At 49.2% G+C, this 14,621-nt stretch overlaps 1 protein-coding gene and 1 long non-coding RNA gene across 2 annotated transcripts; both read left to right on the top strand.

Annotated features, from left to right (window-relative positions):
• Positions 1-425: 425 nt before the first annotated feature.
• Positions 426-2,925, top strand: LOC138637549 (uncharacterized). The gene is made up of 3 exons (XM_069726329.1): positions 426-559; positions 1,428-1,847; positions 2,316-2,925. The coding sequence occupies exons 2-3, from the start codon at positions 1,428-1,430 to the stop codon at positions 2,841-2,843; spliced, it is 948 nt and encodes a 315-aa protein (XP_069582430.1). The 5' UTR covers positions 426-559; the 3' UTR covers positions 2,844-2,925.
• A 3,806-nt stretch (positions 2,926-6,731) lies between these two features.
• On the top strand, positions 6,732-7,686 carry LOC138680699 (uncharacterized). Its single transcript, XR_011321736.1, has 4 exons — positions 6,732-6,963; positions 7,215-7,301; positions 7,384-7,524; positions 7,601-7,686. It is a non-coding gene; the product is annotated as an uncharacterized lncRNA (long non-coding RNA).
• Positions 7,687-14,621: the final 6,935 nt, after the last annotated feature.

The following is a 14,621-nucleotide window of genomic DNA, read 5'->3' as shown; positions in this document are numbered from 1 at the left end:
ATTGTATCTGAAAATGGTTTAACTGGTAAAAGTCCCAGTACATGAATCTATACTTATCAATGACACATCAGAAGAAAGTGCACATAACTTAAAAGGTTGAACTGGAATCTGGTTAGGGTACCGTCACACAGTGCAATTTTGATCGCTACGATGGCACGATTTGTGACGTTACATCGTCGCTTAATTATCGCTCCACTGCGGTCACACTTCACGATGTACGGCGCTGGAGCGATAATTTCATGACGTATTTGCGATGTAGAAGTCGTATGGGACAGTCGTACGGTCGTGTCACACAAGACGATTCAGAGCAAATTTTGCATAATCTGTGCGTGACGTTGTTCACTAGGGGGCGTGTCGAGCTGCTAGCTATGTGCTGATAGGCCACAGGTTCTGTGCACATAATTGGTTGGAAAATTTGTCACCTGAGCGCTATTGTTTCCAAGCCACCTCACCGGTTTCAAAATTTCCTTTCTTCACTTTGTACTTGGACACTTGTTGGACTAGGACATCGGATTCAGTATTTCACAGAATATTCCACGCTTTGCACCGCAGCTTCGAGGTATGTTAGACCGCTTGGGCATAGTGGATGGAACGATGTACTGTCGTCATGAGCGCTTCGTTCCGTCGCTGAAGCGATGCCGATGGTATGCTGTTGTGACTGGTTGTGACTGGTGGGCTAGAGCGTGGTAGATGGAACGCTGTTTGGTCGGCATGACCGCTTCGTTCCGCCGCTGAAGCGATGCGGATGGTACGCTGTTGTGACTGGTTGTGACTGGTTGTGTCTGGTGAGCTACAGCGTGGCAGATGGTACAATGTATGGTCACCATGAGCGCTTTGTGTGGCTGCTGTAGGGAAGCGGGCGGTACACTGTTCTGGGTTATGGTGGCCTATGGCGTGGCAGATGAAACAAGCGATGCGGATGTTACGCTGTTGTGACTGGTTGTGACTGGTTGTGACTGGTGGGCTAGAGCGTGGTAGATGGAACGCTGTTTGGTCGGCATGACCGCTTCGTTCCGCCGCTGAAGCGATGCGGATGGTACGCTGTTGTGACTGGTTGTGACTGGTGGGCTAGAGCGTGGTAGATGGAACACTGTTTGGTCGGCATGACCGCTTCGTTCCGCCGCTGAAGCGATGCGGATGGTACGCTGTTGTGACTGGTTGTGACTGGTTGTGTCTGGTGAGCTACAGCGTGGCAGATGGTACAATGTATGGTCACCATGAGCGATTTGTGTGGCTGCTGTAGTGAAGCAGGCGGTACACTGTTTTGGGTTATGGTGGCCTATGGCGTGGCAGATGGAACAATGGATGGTAGGCATGAGCTCTTTGTGTGGCTGTTGTTGTTAAGCGTTTGGCACACTGGCAAAAGTATTGTTTAAAGGACTCTTTGTCAACCGTGTAATTTTTTTTTTTTTATAATTATTTTTCAGATGTCAAATCGTGTGGAATTCATCAGGGAATTCATCGAAATATACCAGTCTTTTCCCTGCCTCTGGAAAATCAAATCTCCAGAGTATTGTAACAGGGAAAAGAGGCAGGAGGGTTATTTAAAGCTCATTGAGCTTTACAATCGTCATGCACCAGAAGAGCCAGCAAACGAAGCGGTTATTAAAAAGAAAATTCAGGCGCTCCGCACGGTGTGGAGGAAGGAGCTTAACAAGGTTCTTCACACTACAAAGTCCGGGGCTTCCACCGAAGATGTTTATGTGCCAAAGCTTTGGTATTTTGAACATCTGAATTTTCTGAGGGACCAAGAGGTGCCACGGACTTCCACGTGTTTTCGCTTGTTGGCACCTGTGGAACAAATTGTTTCGGAGAACCACGCCGAGCAGGAGTCACAAGGGCAACAAGTAAGTAGCTCTTTGGACGAAAGTTCACCAATGTGTCCTATAATTACATAATTTTTCTCTGCATTTTATGTTTTATACTTCTGATTATCACATCAGTTTGAAGTTATTACAAAAACATGTCCACATAAGTAACCCTGTCGCAGTAAAGTATTATATGGGGAACATAATATGTATGAAATGGCGATATTTCTAAACCATACCATCTAAGCAATATAGAAAATAGTATCGCTTCAAGCTGCCGATGTACTCTTGTTGAGACTATTTAGACTATAAAATATTCATCAGGTTCCCCTAGCAGTCAGAACAGTGTAGTTAAAAGTAAATGGGAAGGTTAAAGAATATTACTGAGCTTAAAATATATTACAACCTTTTTTTACCTACTACGAATATATAGTTTGGATGCGGTTATGGTGGTCAAACTTTTTGTTGCCAGGTTCGTAACTTGTTTTTTTTTTTTTTTTCCCCCAGGATGACAGTGCGCAGGACAGTACACTGGACTGTTCACAGGACTGCACGACAACAGATTTAGTGGAGGCGGCACCTGCCAGGACTCAATCGAGGCAAGGTCCAAGGAAACGGAAAGCCACCTCAGACGTTTCACATGAACTGTTGAGCCTTGCAAAAAAGGTGTTAACAAACAATGTTAGCCCTGCGTTGCAGGGGTTTGGACACTATGTTGTTGACAAACTGGGCAAAATGGACGACAGCCAAAGAACACTAGCGGAGCGTCTAATATTGGAAGCAGTAAACAAGGGTACAGATGGCGATTTGGACAAGCACACTCGTTTGGTCTATTCCCGGCCAATGCAGCGGACAGAGCCCTCATATTACAATGGTTGGTCACAGTGTCAGACACCAATGCGACACAATGTTCCCGTTTCCCACTTCGGCCAGCCACCCCCTAACCACTCCTACACGCCAATACCTTCACATATGGCTTCGCCCGTCAGGCACCAAAGTTATCAGCCGGAAGAATCGTCGTATCACAATTTGTGATTTCCTAACTTCTTTTACATTACTTTTTAGTTTATTGTCTTGTTAAAATAATGTTTCAAATAAAAGCTTTTATTAGAAATTCTATCACGACTGTTTGATTGGTGTGTCTCGATCACAGCACTGTATGAGGGCACAAATGAACGTAACAAATTCATGTACAGTTAACTAATACAAAAAAATGGAATCATAGTTTAACTAAATATTTTTAATGTAACAACCAAAAATGTATTATTGGCCCGCCTCCAACTGCTGGCACATGTCCCGAAGCTTCTGCAGCTCCTCCATTGCCACATTGTGCTGCTCCTGAATCCGCGCCATAGTGTGGATAAGCCTTTCTATGCCGGCTTCCAGATCCTCCTTGTTCACACTGACGACAGGTGTGGGTCAAAAAACATAACATTAATAACACTGTAGTCTCCCGATGTGTCTTTGCTTCTATGAAGGAAAAAAGAAAAAAAAAACAGTCAGCATATAAGGCAATACTGACTTGGGGGGGGGGTGTTTGGGTTGGGGGTGAAAGAGTGGGCCTGCCACAAAATCAAAATAACTTTATTGTGGGAACCTACTAGGATGTTGAGGCACGGAGGGCTCTTCGGGATCAGAGTCCGTGTTGAATGCCTCGTGCTGTCGGCGGCGGCGCTGTCTCTTTGCCTCTGTGAAGGGAAAAAAAAAAAAAGGTCTGTTAGCATATATGGCAACACTGGCTGCCGGGGGAGGGGGGGGGGAAGAGGGGACCTGCAACTGAATCCAAATCACATAATTGTGGGAACCTACTAGGATCTGGAGGAGTTGACCCGGAGGGCACAGATCCAGAAGAGGCTGTGCGGGATGCCTCGTGGCGGCGGTGGTGCTGTCTCTTTGCCTCTGTGAAGGAAAAAACAAAACAAAAAAAAGGCTGTTAGCATATATGGCAACACTGGCTGACGGGGGAGGGGGGGTGGGGGATGGCAACACTGGCTGACGGGGGAGGGGGGTGGTGGAAAGGGGACCTGCAACAAAATCCAAATCACATTATTGTGGGAACCTACTAGGATCTGGAGGAGTTGACCCGGAGGGCACAGATCCAGAAGAGGCTGTGCGGGATGCCTCGTGGCGGCGGTGGTGCTGTCTCTTTGCCTCTGTGAAGGAAAAAACAAAACAAAAAAAAGTCTGTTAGCATATATGGCAACACTGGCTGACGGGGGAGGGGGGGTGGTGGAAAGGGGACCTGCAACCAAATCCAAATCACATTATTGTGGGAACCTACTAGGATCTGGAGGAGTTGACCCTGAGGGCACTGGGACAGTTGACCCGGAGGGCACAGATCCCGAAGAGGCTGTGTGTGATGCCTCGTGGCGGCGGCGCTGTCTCTTTGCCTCTGTGAAGGAAAAAAAACAGTTCGGTCAGCAGTTAGCTGTGCCACATAGTGGCTCTGCAACGTTCAAACTGCCCCATAGCTGTGCCACATAGTGGCTCTGCAATGTTCAAACTGCCCCATAGCTGTGGGACATAGTGGCTCTGCAACGTTCAAACTGCCCCATAGCTGTGGCAACGTTCAAACTGTCCCATAGCTGTGCCACATAGTGGCTCTGCAACGTTCAAACTGTCCCATAGCTGTGCCACATAGTGGCTCTGCAACGTTCAAACTGCCCCATAGCTGTGGGACATAGTGGCTCTGCAACGTTCAAACTGCCCCATAACTGGGCCACATACTTTTGTGGTGGGGGTTAGGGGACCTGCAACCAAATCACATTATTGTGGTAACCTACTAGGCTCTGGAGGAGTTGACCCGGAGGGCACTGGGACAGTTGACCCGGAGGGCACAGATCCCGAAGAGGCTGTGTGTGCTGCGTGGTGGCGGCGTTGCTGTCTCTTTGCCTCTGTGAAGGAAAAAACAAAACAAAAAAAAGTCTGTTAGCATATATGGCAACACTGGCTGACGGGGGAGGGGGGGTGGTGGAAAGGGGACCTGCAACCAAATCCAAATCACATTATTGTGGGAACCTACTAGGATCTGGAGGAGTTGACCCTGAGGGCACTGGGACAGTTGACCCGGAGGGCACAGATCCCGAAGAGGCTGTGTGTGATGCCTCGTGGCGGCGGCGCTGTCTCTTTGCCTCTGTGAAGGAAAAAAAACAGTTCGGTCAGCAGTTTGCTGTGCCACATAGTGGCTCTGCAACGTTCAAACTGCCCCATAGCTGTGGGACATAGTGGCTCTGCAACGTTCAAACTGCCCCATAGCTGTGGCAACGTTCAAACTGTCCCATAGCTGTGCCACATAGTGGCTCTGCAACGTTCAAACTGCCCCATAGCTGTGGGACATAGTGGCTCTGCAACGTTCAAACTGTCCCATAGCTGTGCCACATAGTGGCTCTGCAACGTTCAAACTGTCCCATAGCTGTGGGACATAGTGGCTCTGCAACGTTCAAACTGTCCCATAGCTGTGCCACATAGTGGCTCTGCAACGTTCAAACTGTCCCATAGCTGTGCCACATAGTGGCTCTGCAACGTTCAAACTGCCCCATAGCTGTGGCAACGTTCAAACTGTTCCATAGCTGTGCCACATAGTGGCTCTGCAACGTTCAAACTGTCCCATAGCTGTGCCACATAGTGGCTCTGCAACGTTCAAACTGCCCCATAGCTGTGGCAACGTTCAAACTGCCCCATAGCTGTGGCAACGTTCAAACTGCCCCATAGCTGTGGGACATAGTGGCTCTGCAACGTTCAAACTGCCCCATAACTGGGCCACATACTTTTGGGTACCTGCGTACTGACCTCTGCGAATCTCCTTGCGAAGCTCCTGCAGGCGCTCTGGGCTTTTGAACTTGAGATCGCCCCATTTTTTCACAATCTGGGCCTTGCTGCGAATTATCCCAAACCGCTTCCTGAGGCCCTCAGACACCACACAGACAACTTCCTCCTTGTGCTGGTTGCGGTGCAGCACCAGCCCTGTTGTTTCGTACTGCATCCGATCTATTGTTCCAATAAGGAACTTGAGCTCTGGGATGCCCAAAGGAGGATCACGGCGACTGGCAGCCATTATCACGATGTCAGGGATACAAAACAAGCTAGCGCAGGCACGCCGGAACGCTGTAACGTCATCACGCCGTCATAGACCACGAGCGTACATTATGTGACGCTCCGGCGTTATATAACCATCCTTCGAACGGCATTTACTATGTGCGTTCCTTCCGTACCGCTCAGCCGTCACAAATGTGACGCTGTCCATAAACGGTAACGCTATTGCGATGCCGATCTGTCGGCAGTACGGCGGAGTCAAGCTCCTCCTCTGGGCGTTGCCGTTCAGAGTCATTCCATCTAAAATGGCGGCGAGAATGCGTTCAGCTCCTCTGGGGCAGCCAGAGCTCCTTTTTTTTATTACTGAGATGGATGCCCTGGATTACGAGGGTCTGGAGAGCCGCCCTGCCCACCCACACATCCACAAACGGGAAGTGCTTGGCCGCATTAGCAGAATGATGGAGAGGAGGTTTGGCGTCTGCCGCAGTCAGCTTCAGCTACGAAAAAAATGGGCTGACCTACGCTATAAAACGCCACAAATGTTTGCTGAGTTGCGTGCGGAGGCAAGGCGAGGCAAGTACTAGTATGGGGGGATTGGGAGATGCACGCTGTCAGGAGGGGGGGGGGGTTTGGGAGGGAGGCTTGCGCTCATGGTTGCCAACATGACCTCAAATGCATTAAAACACATGCCCCGTTTTTGTAAAATGTAGTTATTTTCCAAGCAGAATATGCGTTGTCCGTGAGAAAACTTGTCGTGGTTCCCTAATCTCGACCACCATCTTGAAATTATTAAGATGTCCGTAAATTTTAATTTCTTAATTTACCAAAAATATTATCGAAGGAGGTTGGCCTACTGATGAAATGATACGTTTTCCAAAGACAGGAAGACCATTGAACACCAGAGCCCACAGACATGTCAGAGTATCGCACCCCTGTAAAGTGTGATCTCTATTTTATGTTTCAGTATATTGTAAGCTTTGATCTGCAGCACTCAACATTTGTGTGTAAACATTGTGATTCTTTACTTTAGGTGTAGAGAGACAGCGGCGGCAAGTGAGACCCACCATTGCCACCAGTACCCCATCTTCAGACACCAGTGGGAGCCCACAGTCCGGGACATCACGTAAGTTCACAATCATTGATTGCATTTTTTTTAACATCACACGGGACATAACAGGGTAGCTGAAATATTTGAAGACATTACAGACGCAGTAATGACCCAGCGGCCTACCACGCCGCCACCATCTGTTGCGACCATGCACCCTCGCACCCCTGTGAAGTGTGATATAAATTTTATGTTTCAGTATATTGTTAGCTTTGATCTGCAGCACTCTACATGTGTTTTTAAAGATTGCGTTTGTTAACTTTGTGTAGAGAGACAGCGGCGGCAACAGGTACCTGCAATTGCCAGCAGCACCACAGCATCCACCACCAGCGGGAGCCCACAGTCCGTGACGTCACGTAAGTTAACAATCATTGATTACAGTTTTTCAACTGCATACGGGACATAAGAGGGTAGCGGAAATATTTGAATACATTACAGACGCAGTAATGACCCAGCGGCCTACCACGCCTCCACCAGACAGCAGACGCCCTCGCACCCCTACACCACCCTCAACACCTCCCTTCCGCCACTCCTTTTCCTCCCCCGGGTCGGCGGCATTCTCCCCAGAAGCTAACATACGTAAGTGACCAAAACAGCGAGCGCTTCCCAACGGCGTGTTCCATAGTTCACCAGATCTGTTATTATTTCCTTTTAGGTGCTGCATCAGTGGCCAGATCGCTGGGGTGGGAAATTAGCAGCTCAGGTTCTGGCAATGATGAACCGGCGTCCCTTCTCCGTAAGTATCAACATAATATGAGTGGTTTTCTGCTGGATGTCACAATAGACAACTAAAACAGTAAAATTTATTACAATTAACATCGCCCTGTGGTGCCAGACCAAATAGAAATTTACAACACACAAAATTTGTTCCTGCCCTAGAGGTCGGGATGTATTTTCAGTGGAATCAACGTTGGTTCTCCAACCTCTTCTATCCACAGAACCGCCCACCGTAAGAGAGCTCCTGGCGAGACAATTGCGCCTGGAGCGGACAGCAGCGCTCCTGCAGCAGACAGCAGCGCTCCTCCAGAATCAGGTAGAGCAGCAGGGCGTGACGCTGCGACACCTCTTGGGCCGTGGAAGGAGATAATTTTTTTTTTTTTTTTTGGTTATGTTATATTTTGTTGGTAAATAATTTAAAACCAAGAAATTGTTACAAAAAAAACAAAAAATCTTCGCATTCTTTCTTTAATGTTTACCAATCTATAAGGGTTAACATGACCATTTTATAGGCATCACATTTAAAGTAATTTTGAGAGGTTTATATGACAGCAAAGCAAAAAAAAATATTTTTTTTTATACGGCGCGATCCTGCCAGGGTACAGCTCCAGAACCATTAAAGTACTGACAGTATTTTTCGCGACAGTCCCTTGCATCGTCTGCCTGTCTGCCAGATCCAAGTGCTTGAAGAGCTGTAAAATTATCAGGTTGTGTACGCCATTCCCCGGGCACAATATCTCCGGTTCTTGCGTCCACTGCATCAATAAACGAAGGAGGAGAATAGGAGCTCGTATCATGACGTCTCAGGAAATTATGGAGCACACAGCATGCCAAAACCACAAAGTCTATAGACGGCAGCTTCAAGTTGATAGCTGTGTGGAACACTCTAAACCGATTTGCCATAATCCCAAAGGCATTTTCAACCACACGACGGGCCCTCGACAACCGGTAATTAAAGATTCTGCGCTCCGGTGTGAGTGTTCTCTGTGCAAATGGCTTCAGCAAATGTGGATGAAGAGGGAAAGCTTCGTCAGCGATGAAGACAAAATTTAGGTTTGCTTTTGTGTCTTCATTTAGTGGCAACAGCAGTTCATTGTTCCTCAAGCCTTCCCCAAATGAAGTGTGTTCAAAAACTCCACCATCGGAGACTCGACCATTCATGCCAACATCCACATCGACAAACTCATAGTTCGCATTGACAAGGGCCATGAGGATCACACTGAAATATCCTTTGTAGTTGAAAAAAAAGGATCCAGAGTTGGCTGGTTGCGTGATGCGCACATGCTTTCCATCTAATGCACCACCGCAGTTTGGAAACTGCCACAGCTCATCAAAATCGGAAGCAATCCTCTTCCAGTCATCCGCCGTCTTGGGAAACTGCAAGATGAGAAGGAAACATGTACAATTTAGGTCAAATATATTATGCACATACACTCTCATGATGACATCCTACAGTGATTGAGGCGCAGTATGGATTAGTATAACAAAGTCAACAACCCTGAGTATGCAGGCAGCCATTTTATCAGATGGCTTCGGTGAATGAGAGGGGGTGCTAAACAATATATCGAAATTATATAATCACTAAAATTACGTTGGGAGCAGCAAATAATAGAAGGGTGGCGCAGGGTTGGAGCAGCACATATCAGAATGGAGCCGCAAAATGGTAGCAGCACATGTCAGAATGGAGGCGCAGGATCACAGCAGCACATGTCTGAATGGGGGCGCAGGATGGGAGCAGCACATGATAGGATGTAGAACATATACCAATAGAAATGCGCGCAACCAGGGCGTAGAACGGGTTAAATAGCTAGTATAATATATCGACATAACACAGCAGCCAAAAAAATATAGTAGTACCTCCATATAATGCCTTAAGCTGTGCACAATGGCCTCGCATGTCTCCGGAATCATAATGCTCAGGAAAGGTCTGGAAACAGCTGCGGAAAACTGCAAATCCTGAAGAGACCTTCCTGTTGCCAGGAACCGCAGTGTCACTGCCAACCTTTCATCCACGGGCACGGCTGCACGCATCGGCGTATCACGCCTTTGTATGAGTGGCGTAACAGCAGACAGTATTATCTTGAAGAATTCCTCGGACATCCGAAGGTAGTTTCGGAAATCATGAGGGTTATTGTCACGTAACTCTCTTATGAGACCCATGTGTGACAATGTGGATCTTTTCTGCAGCCAGCTCCGGGTCCACATGCGACGTTTTCGTTTTGGACGTCTCTCCTCTTGAAGACGTGCTGCCTCAAACACCAGGGCAGCAGCAACAACAGAACTCTCATCGGAAGTGAGCATAGTTCCTAAAAAGAAAACAAACGTACAATAAATACACGTGCTTACAAAACAATGTTCTGACCGTTGATCTAATAACTATATATGTTACTACTGGTATTAAATGGGGCAGTCAACCATCCCGATCTGTAAAAGGATTAATTAATTGGGCCACGCTACAGCTGTGTACCTGAGGTTCTCAGGCCTACCGTACTCTCCATAAAGGAACAATCGACCACACTCCAGCGTTTATCCCCGTTGAAGCGCAACATATGCTACGCTGTAGCGTTATACATACCTTTTGCGGTAAAAGTCTAGTAGTTAGAAAAGTCCAGGGAATCCAGCGAATTTAGGAGTTCTGTTTACAGCACGTGCTACAGAGAGAAATGAATAGCGCGCTCGAGAGCTCCGGTTTTATCCGCTGTGAACAATAGTCCTTTGTCTGTCGAATGAGCGCACAGTATTGTACCGCCCAATCAGCACACGGGAGGTGGAGAATTCAGCGCTCCTACGTAGCCAGCTCCTCCGCCCTTTACATCGTATACAATATCGTGCACACCTTTGTTACACCATGCGATCATGCCGCCACAGCGGGACACTAGACGACGAAAGAAAGTTTCAAACGATGCGCTACGACGTACGATTCACAGCGGGGTCCCTGATCGCAAGAGCGTGTCACACACTGCGATATCGTACCTATATCGCTCGAACGTCACAAATCGTGCCGTCGTAGCGATCAAAATTGCACTGTGTGACGGTACCCTTACTTTCAAACCTAACACAATTAAATGATTGCAGTGCAAGTGTTGTCGCTACTTATCATAAAACTGAAAGCTATAATATATAAAATAGTGATCACAATATTTTTTTCCTCTCCTAAAAGTGTATATGACGGAGCTCACCTGTCTGGCATGTTGATTGACAAGTGAATTGGGTATGCACAGTTAATGGAGTATACAAGTGACACCCTAACTCTTGTGTGAAGGTGTAAGTTCCTGAACCAGCATGTCACCAATCATGCTAGGTGAAGAAATAATTTCTCACAGAAACCGTTGGTAGGAAAATGAAAGCTAAAGTAAAAGTGTTTGCTAAATGCATTAACACTGTTTGAATTTAGGAATGTAAAAAAGAATATTTGCAAAGATTCGATTACTTGGCAATGATTCAAATTTTTCAACAATGTGTAAACCATCCTGAAGTTTTTGTTTTCTTCCTCTCTCGACTCATTATTTTCAGAACAAACTATCATGATATTCCTGCCTAAAAGGGATTTTCAGATTTTCATTCTTTGGTATAAATAAACATCCATCATTTAAAGTTTCCAACATCTTTACAAACAGAAATAACAAATTTGAAATGCTCACATAAATAACCATATAATGGAAATGGTAGTTGTGAAAAAGGCTATTGCAAAAATATTACTGCCCCTTTTGCCAGTGGCATAACTAGAGTCTGATGGGTCCCGATGCAAGATTTGGACGAGGCCCCCCATCCTGAATATATATATATATCTATAATATAACGCTAGGAGCGTCACTCTGTCCGAAGCCTTTATAGACTGCGCAGGCGCAAGCGTCGGCGCAGTCTGGCCCCCACAGAGTGACGCTCCCAGGAGATCGCGGTATGCGTAAGCACTGAACGCATACCGCGATCTCCACCGGAGAGTCAGGGACCGTGGACGCGCCAGGAGGGAGGGTAAGTATATTCACCTGTCCTCCGTTCCAGCGCTGCGTGCGCCTCCGTCTTCCGGCTCCTCTGCTGTGACAGAGTCCAGTCACAGGCAGAGGAGCCGGAGTGTGTGTTCAAGAAAATGGCGCCGGAAAGCGCGGACTGCGCAGGCGCCGATTCCTGCTGCCGGAATCGGCGCCTGTGCAGTCCGCGCTTTCCGGCGCCATTTTCTTGAAGACACACTCCGGCTCCACTGCAGGTGTGTCTTCAAGAAAATGGCGCCGGAGAGCGCGGACTGCGCAGGCGCCGATTCCAGCTGCCGGAATCGGCGCCTGCGCAGTCCGCGCTTTCCATTTTCTTGAAGACACACCTGCAGTGGAGCCGGACGATAGGTGAGTATGGTATTTTTTTTTTTTTTATATATGGCAGCAGCATACGGGGGCATATAATACAATAGTGGCGCAGGATGGGAGCAGCACATGACAGAACGGGCGCAGGATGGCAGCAGCACATGACAGAACGGGCGCAGGATGGCAGCAGCGCATGACAGAACGGGCGCAGGATGGCAGCAGCACATGACAGAACGGGCGCAGGATGGCAGCAGCACATGACAGAACGGGCGCAGGATGGCAGCAGGATGGGAGCAGCACATGACAGAACTGGCGCAGGATGGCAGCAGCACATGACAGAACGGGCGCAGGATGGCAGCAGCACATGACAGAACAGGCGCAGGATGGCAGCAGCACATGACAGAACGGGCTCAGGATGGCAGCAGCACATGACAGAACGGGCGCAGGATGGCAGCAGCGCATGACATAACGGGCGCAGGATGGCAGCAGGATGGGAGCAGCACATGACAGAACGGGCGCAGGATGGCAGCAGCGCATGACAGAACGGGCGCAGGATGGCAGCAGCACATGACAGAATGGGCGCAGGATGGCAGCAGCACATGACAGAACGGGCGCAGGATGGCAGCAGCGCATGACATAACGGGCGCAGGATAGCAGCAGGATGGGAGCAGCACATGACAGAACGGGCGCAGGATGGCAGCAGCGCATGACAGAACGGGCGCAGGATGGCAGCAGCACATGACAGAATGGGCGCAGGATGGCTGCAGCACATGACAGAACAGGTGCAGGATGGCAGCAGCACATGACAGAACGGGCGCAGGATGGCAGCAGCACATGACAGAATGGGCGCAGGATGGCAGCAGCGCATGACATAACGGGCGCAGGATGGCAGCAGGATGGGAGCAGCACATGACAGAACGGGCGCAGGATGGCAGCAGTGCATGACAGAACGGGGGCGCAGGATGGGAGCAGCACATGACAGAACGGGCGCAGGATGGGAGCAGCACATGACAGAACGGGCGCAGGATGGGAGCAGCACATGACAGAACGGGGGCGCAGGATGGGAGCAGCACATGACAGAACGGGCGCAGGATGGGAGCAGCACATGACAGATCGGGCACAGGATGGCAGCAGCGCATGACAGAACGAGCGCAGGATGGCAGCAGCACATGACAGAACGGGCGCAGGATGGGAGCAGCACATGACAGATCGGGCACAGGATGGCAGCAGCGCATGACAGAACGGGCGCAGGATGGGAGCAGCACATGACAGATCGGGCACAGGATGGCAGCAGCGCATGACAGAACGGGCGCAGGATGGCAGCAGCACATGACAGAACGGGCGCAGGATGGCAGCAGCGCATGACATAACGGGCGCAGGATGGCAGCAGGATGGGAGCAGCACATGACAGAACGGGCGCAGGATGGCAGCAGCGCATGACAGAACGGGCGCAGGATGGCAGCAGCACATGACAGAATGGGCGCAGGATGGCAGCAGCACATGACAGAACGGGCGCAGGATGGCAGCAGCGCATGACATAACGGGCGCAGGATAGCAGCAGGATGGGAGCAGCACATGACAGAACGGGCGCAGGATGGCAGCAGCGCATGACAGAACGGGCGCAGGATGGCAGCAGCACATGACAGAATGGGCGCAGGATGGCTGCAGCACATGACAGAACGGGTGCAGGATGGCAGCAGCACATGACAGAACGGGCGCAGGATGGCAGCAGCACATGACAGAACGGGCGCAGGATGGCAGCAGCGCATGACATAACGGGCGCAGGATGGCAGCAGGATGGGAGCAGCACATGACAGAACGGGCGCAGGATGGCAGCAGTGCATGACAGAACGGGGGCGCAGGATGGGAGCAGCACATGACAGAACGGGCGCAGGATGGGAGCAGCACATGACAGAACGGGCGCAGGATGGGAGCAGCACATGACAGAACGGGGGCGCAGGATGGGAGCAGCACATGACAGAACGGGTGCAGGATGGGAGCAGCACATGACAGATCGGGCACAGGATGGCAGCAGCGCATGACAGAACGGGCACAGGATGGCAGCAGCACATGACAGAACGGGCGCAGGATGGCAGCAGCACATGACAGAACGGGCGCAGGATGGCAGCAGCACATGATGGAGACCATATACCAATATAAATGCTCGCCACCCGGGCGTAGAACGGGTTCAATAGCTAGTATATATATATATATATATATATAAGTCATGGGGCCCCATAGCAGAAGTATAATGCACTCCACATAGTCCTCCATATGGTATAGCGTGCCCCATGGTCCTTCATATAGTATAATGCATCCCATAGTCTTCCATATAATAAACTGCACAGCCCATAGTCCTTCATAAAGTATAATGCAGAGCCCATAGTCCTTCATAAATTATAATGTACCTCATAGTCATCCATAAAGTATAATATACAACCCACAGTCATCCATAAAGTGTAATGCACCCCATAGTCATCCATAAAGTGTAATGCACCCCATAGTCATCCATAAAGTATAATGCACCTCCATAGAAATCCATAAAGTATAATGCACCCCATAGTCATCCATAAAGTATAATGCACCCCCATAGTCATCCATAAAGTATAATGCACCCCCATAGTCACCAATAAAGTATATTATGCCTCATAATCATCCATAAAG

The sequence above is a fragment of the Ranitomeya imitator genome, chromosome 5, assembly GCF_032444005.1.
Source record: "Ranitomeya imitator isolate aRanImi1 chromosome 5, aRanImi1.pri, whole genome shotgun sequence".
NCBI classification, from domain to species: Eukaryota; Metazoa; Chordata; class Amphibia; order Anura; family Dendrobatidae; genus Ranitomeya; species Ranitomeya imitator.
The sequence above is the reverse complement of the archived record's forward strand: the minus strand, read 5'-3'. Positions and strand labels throughout refer to the sequence as shown.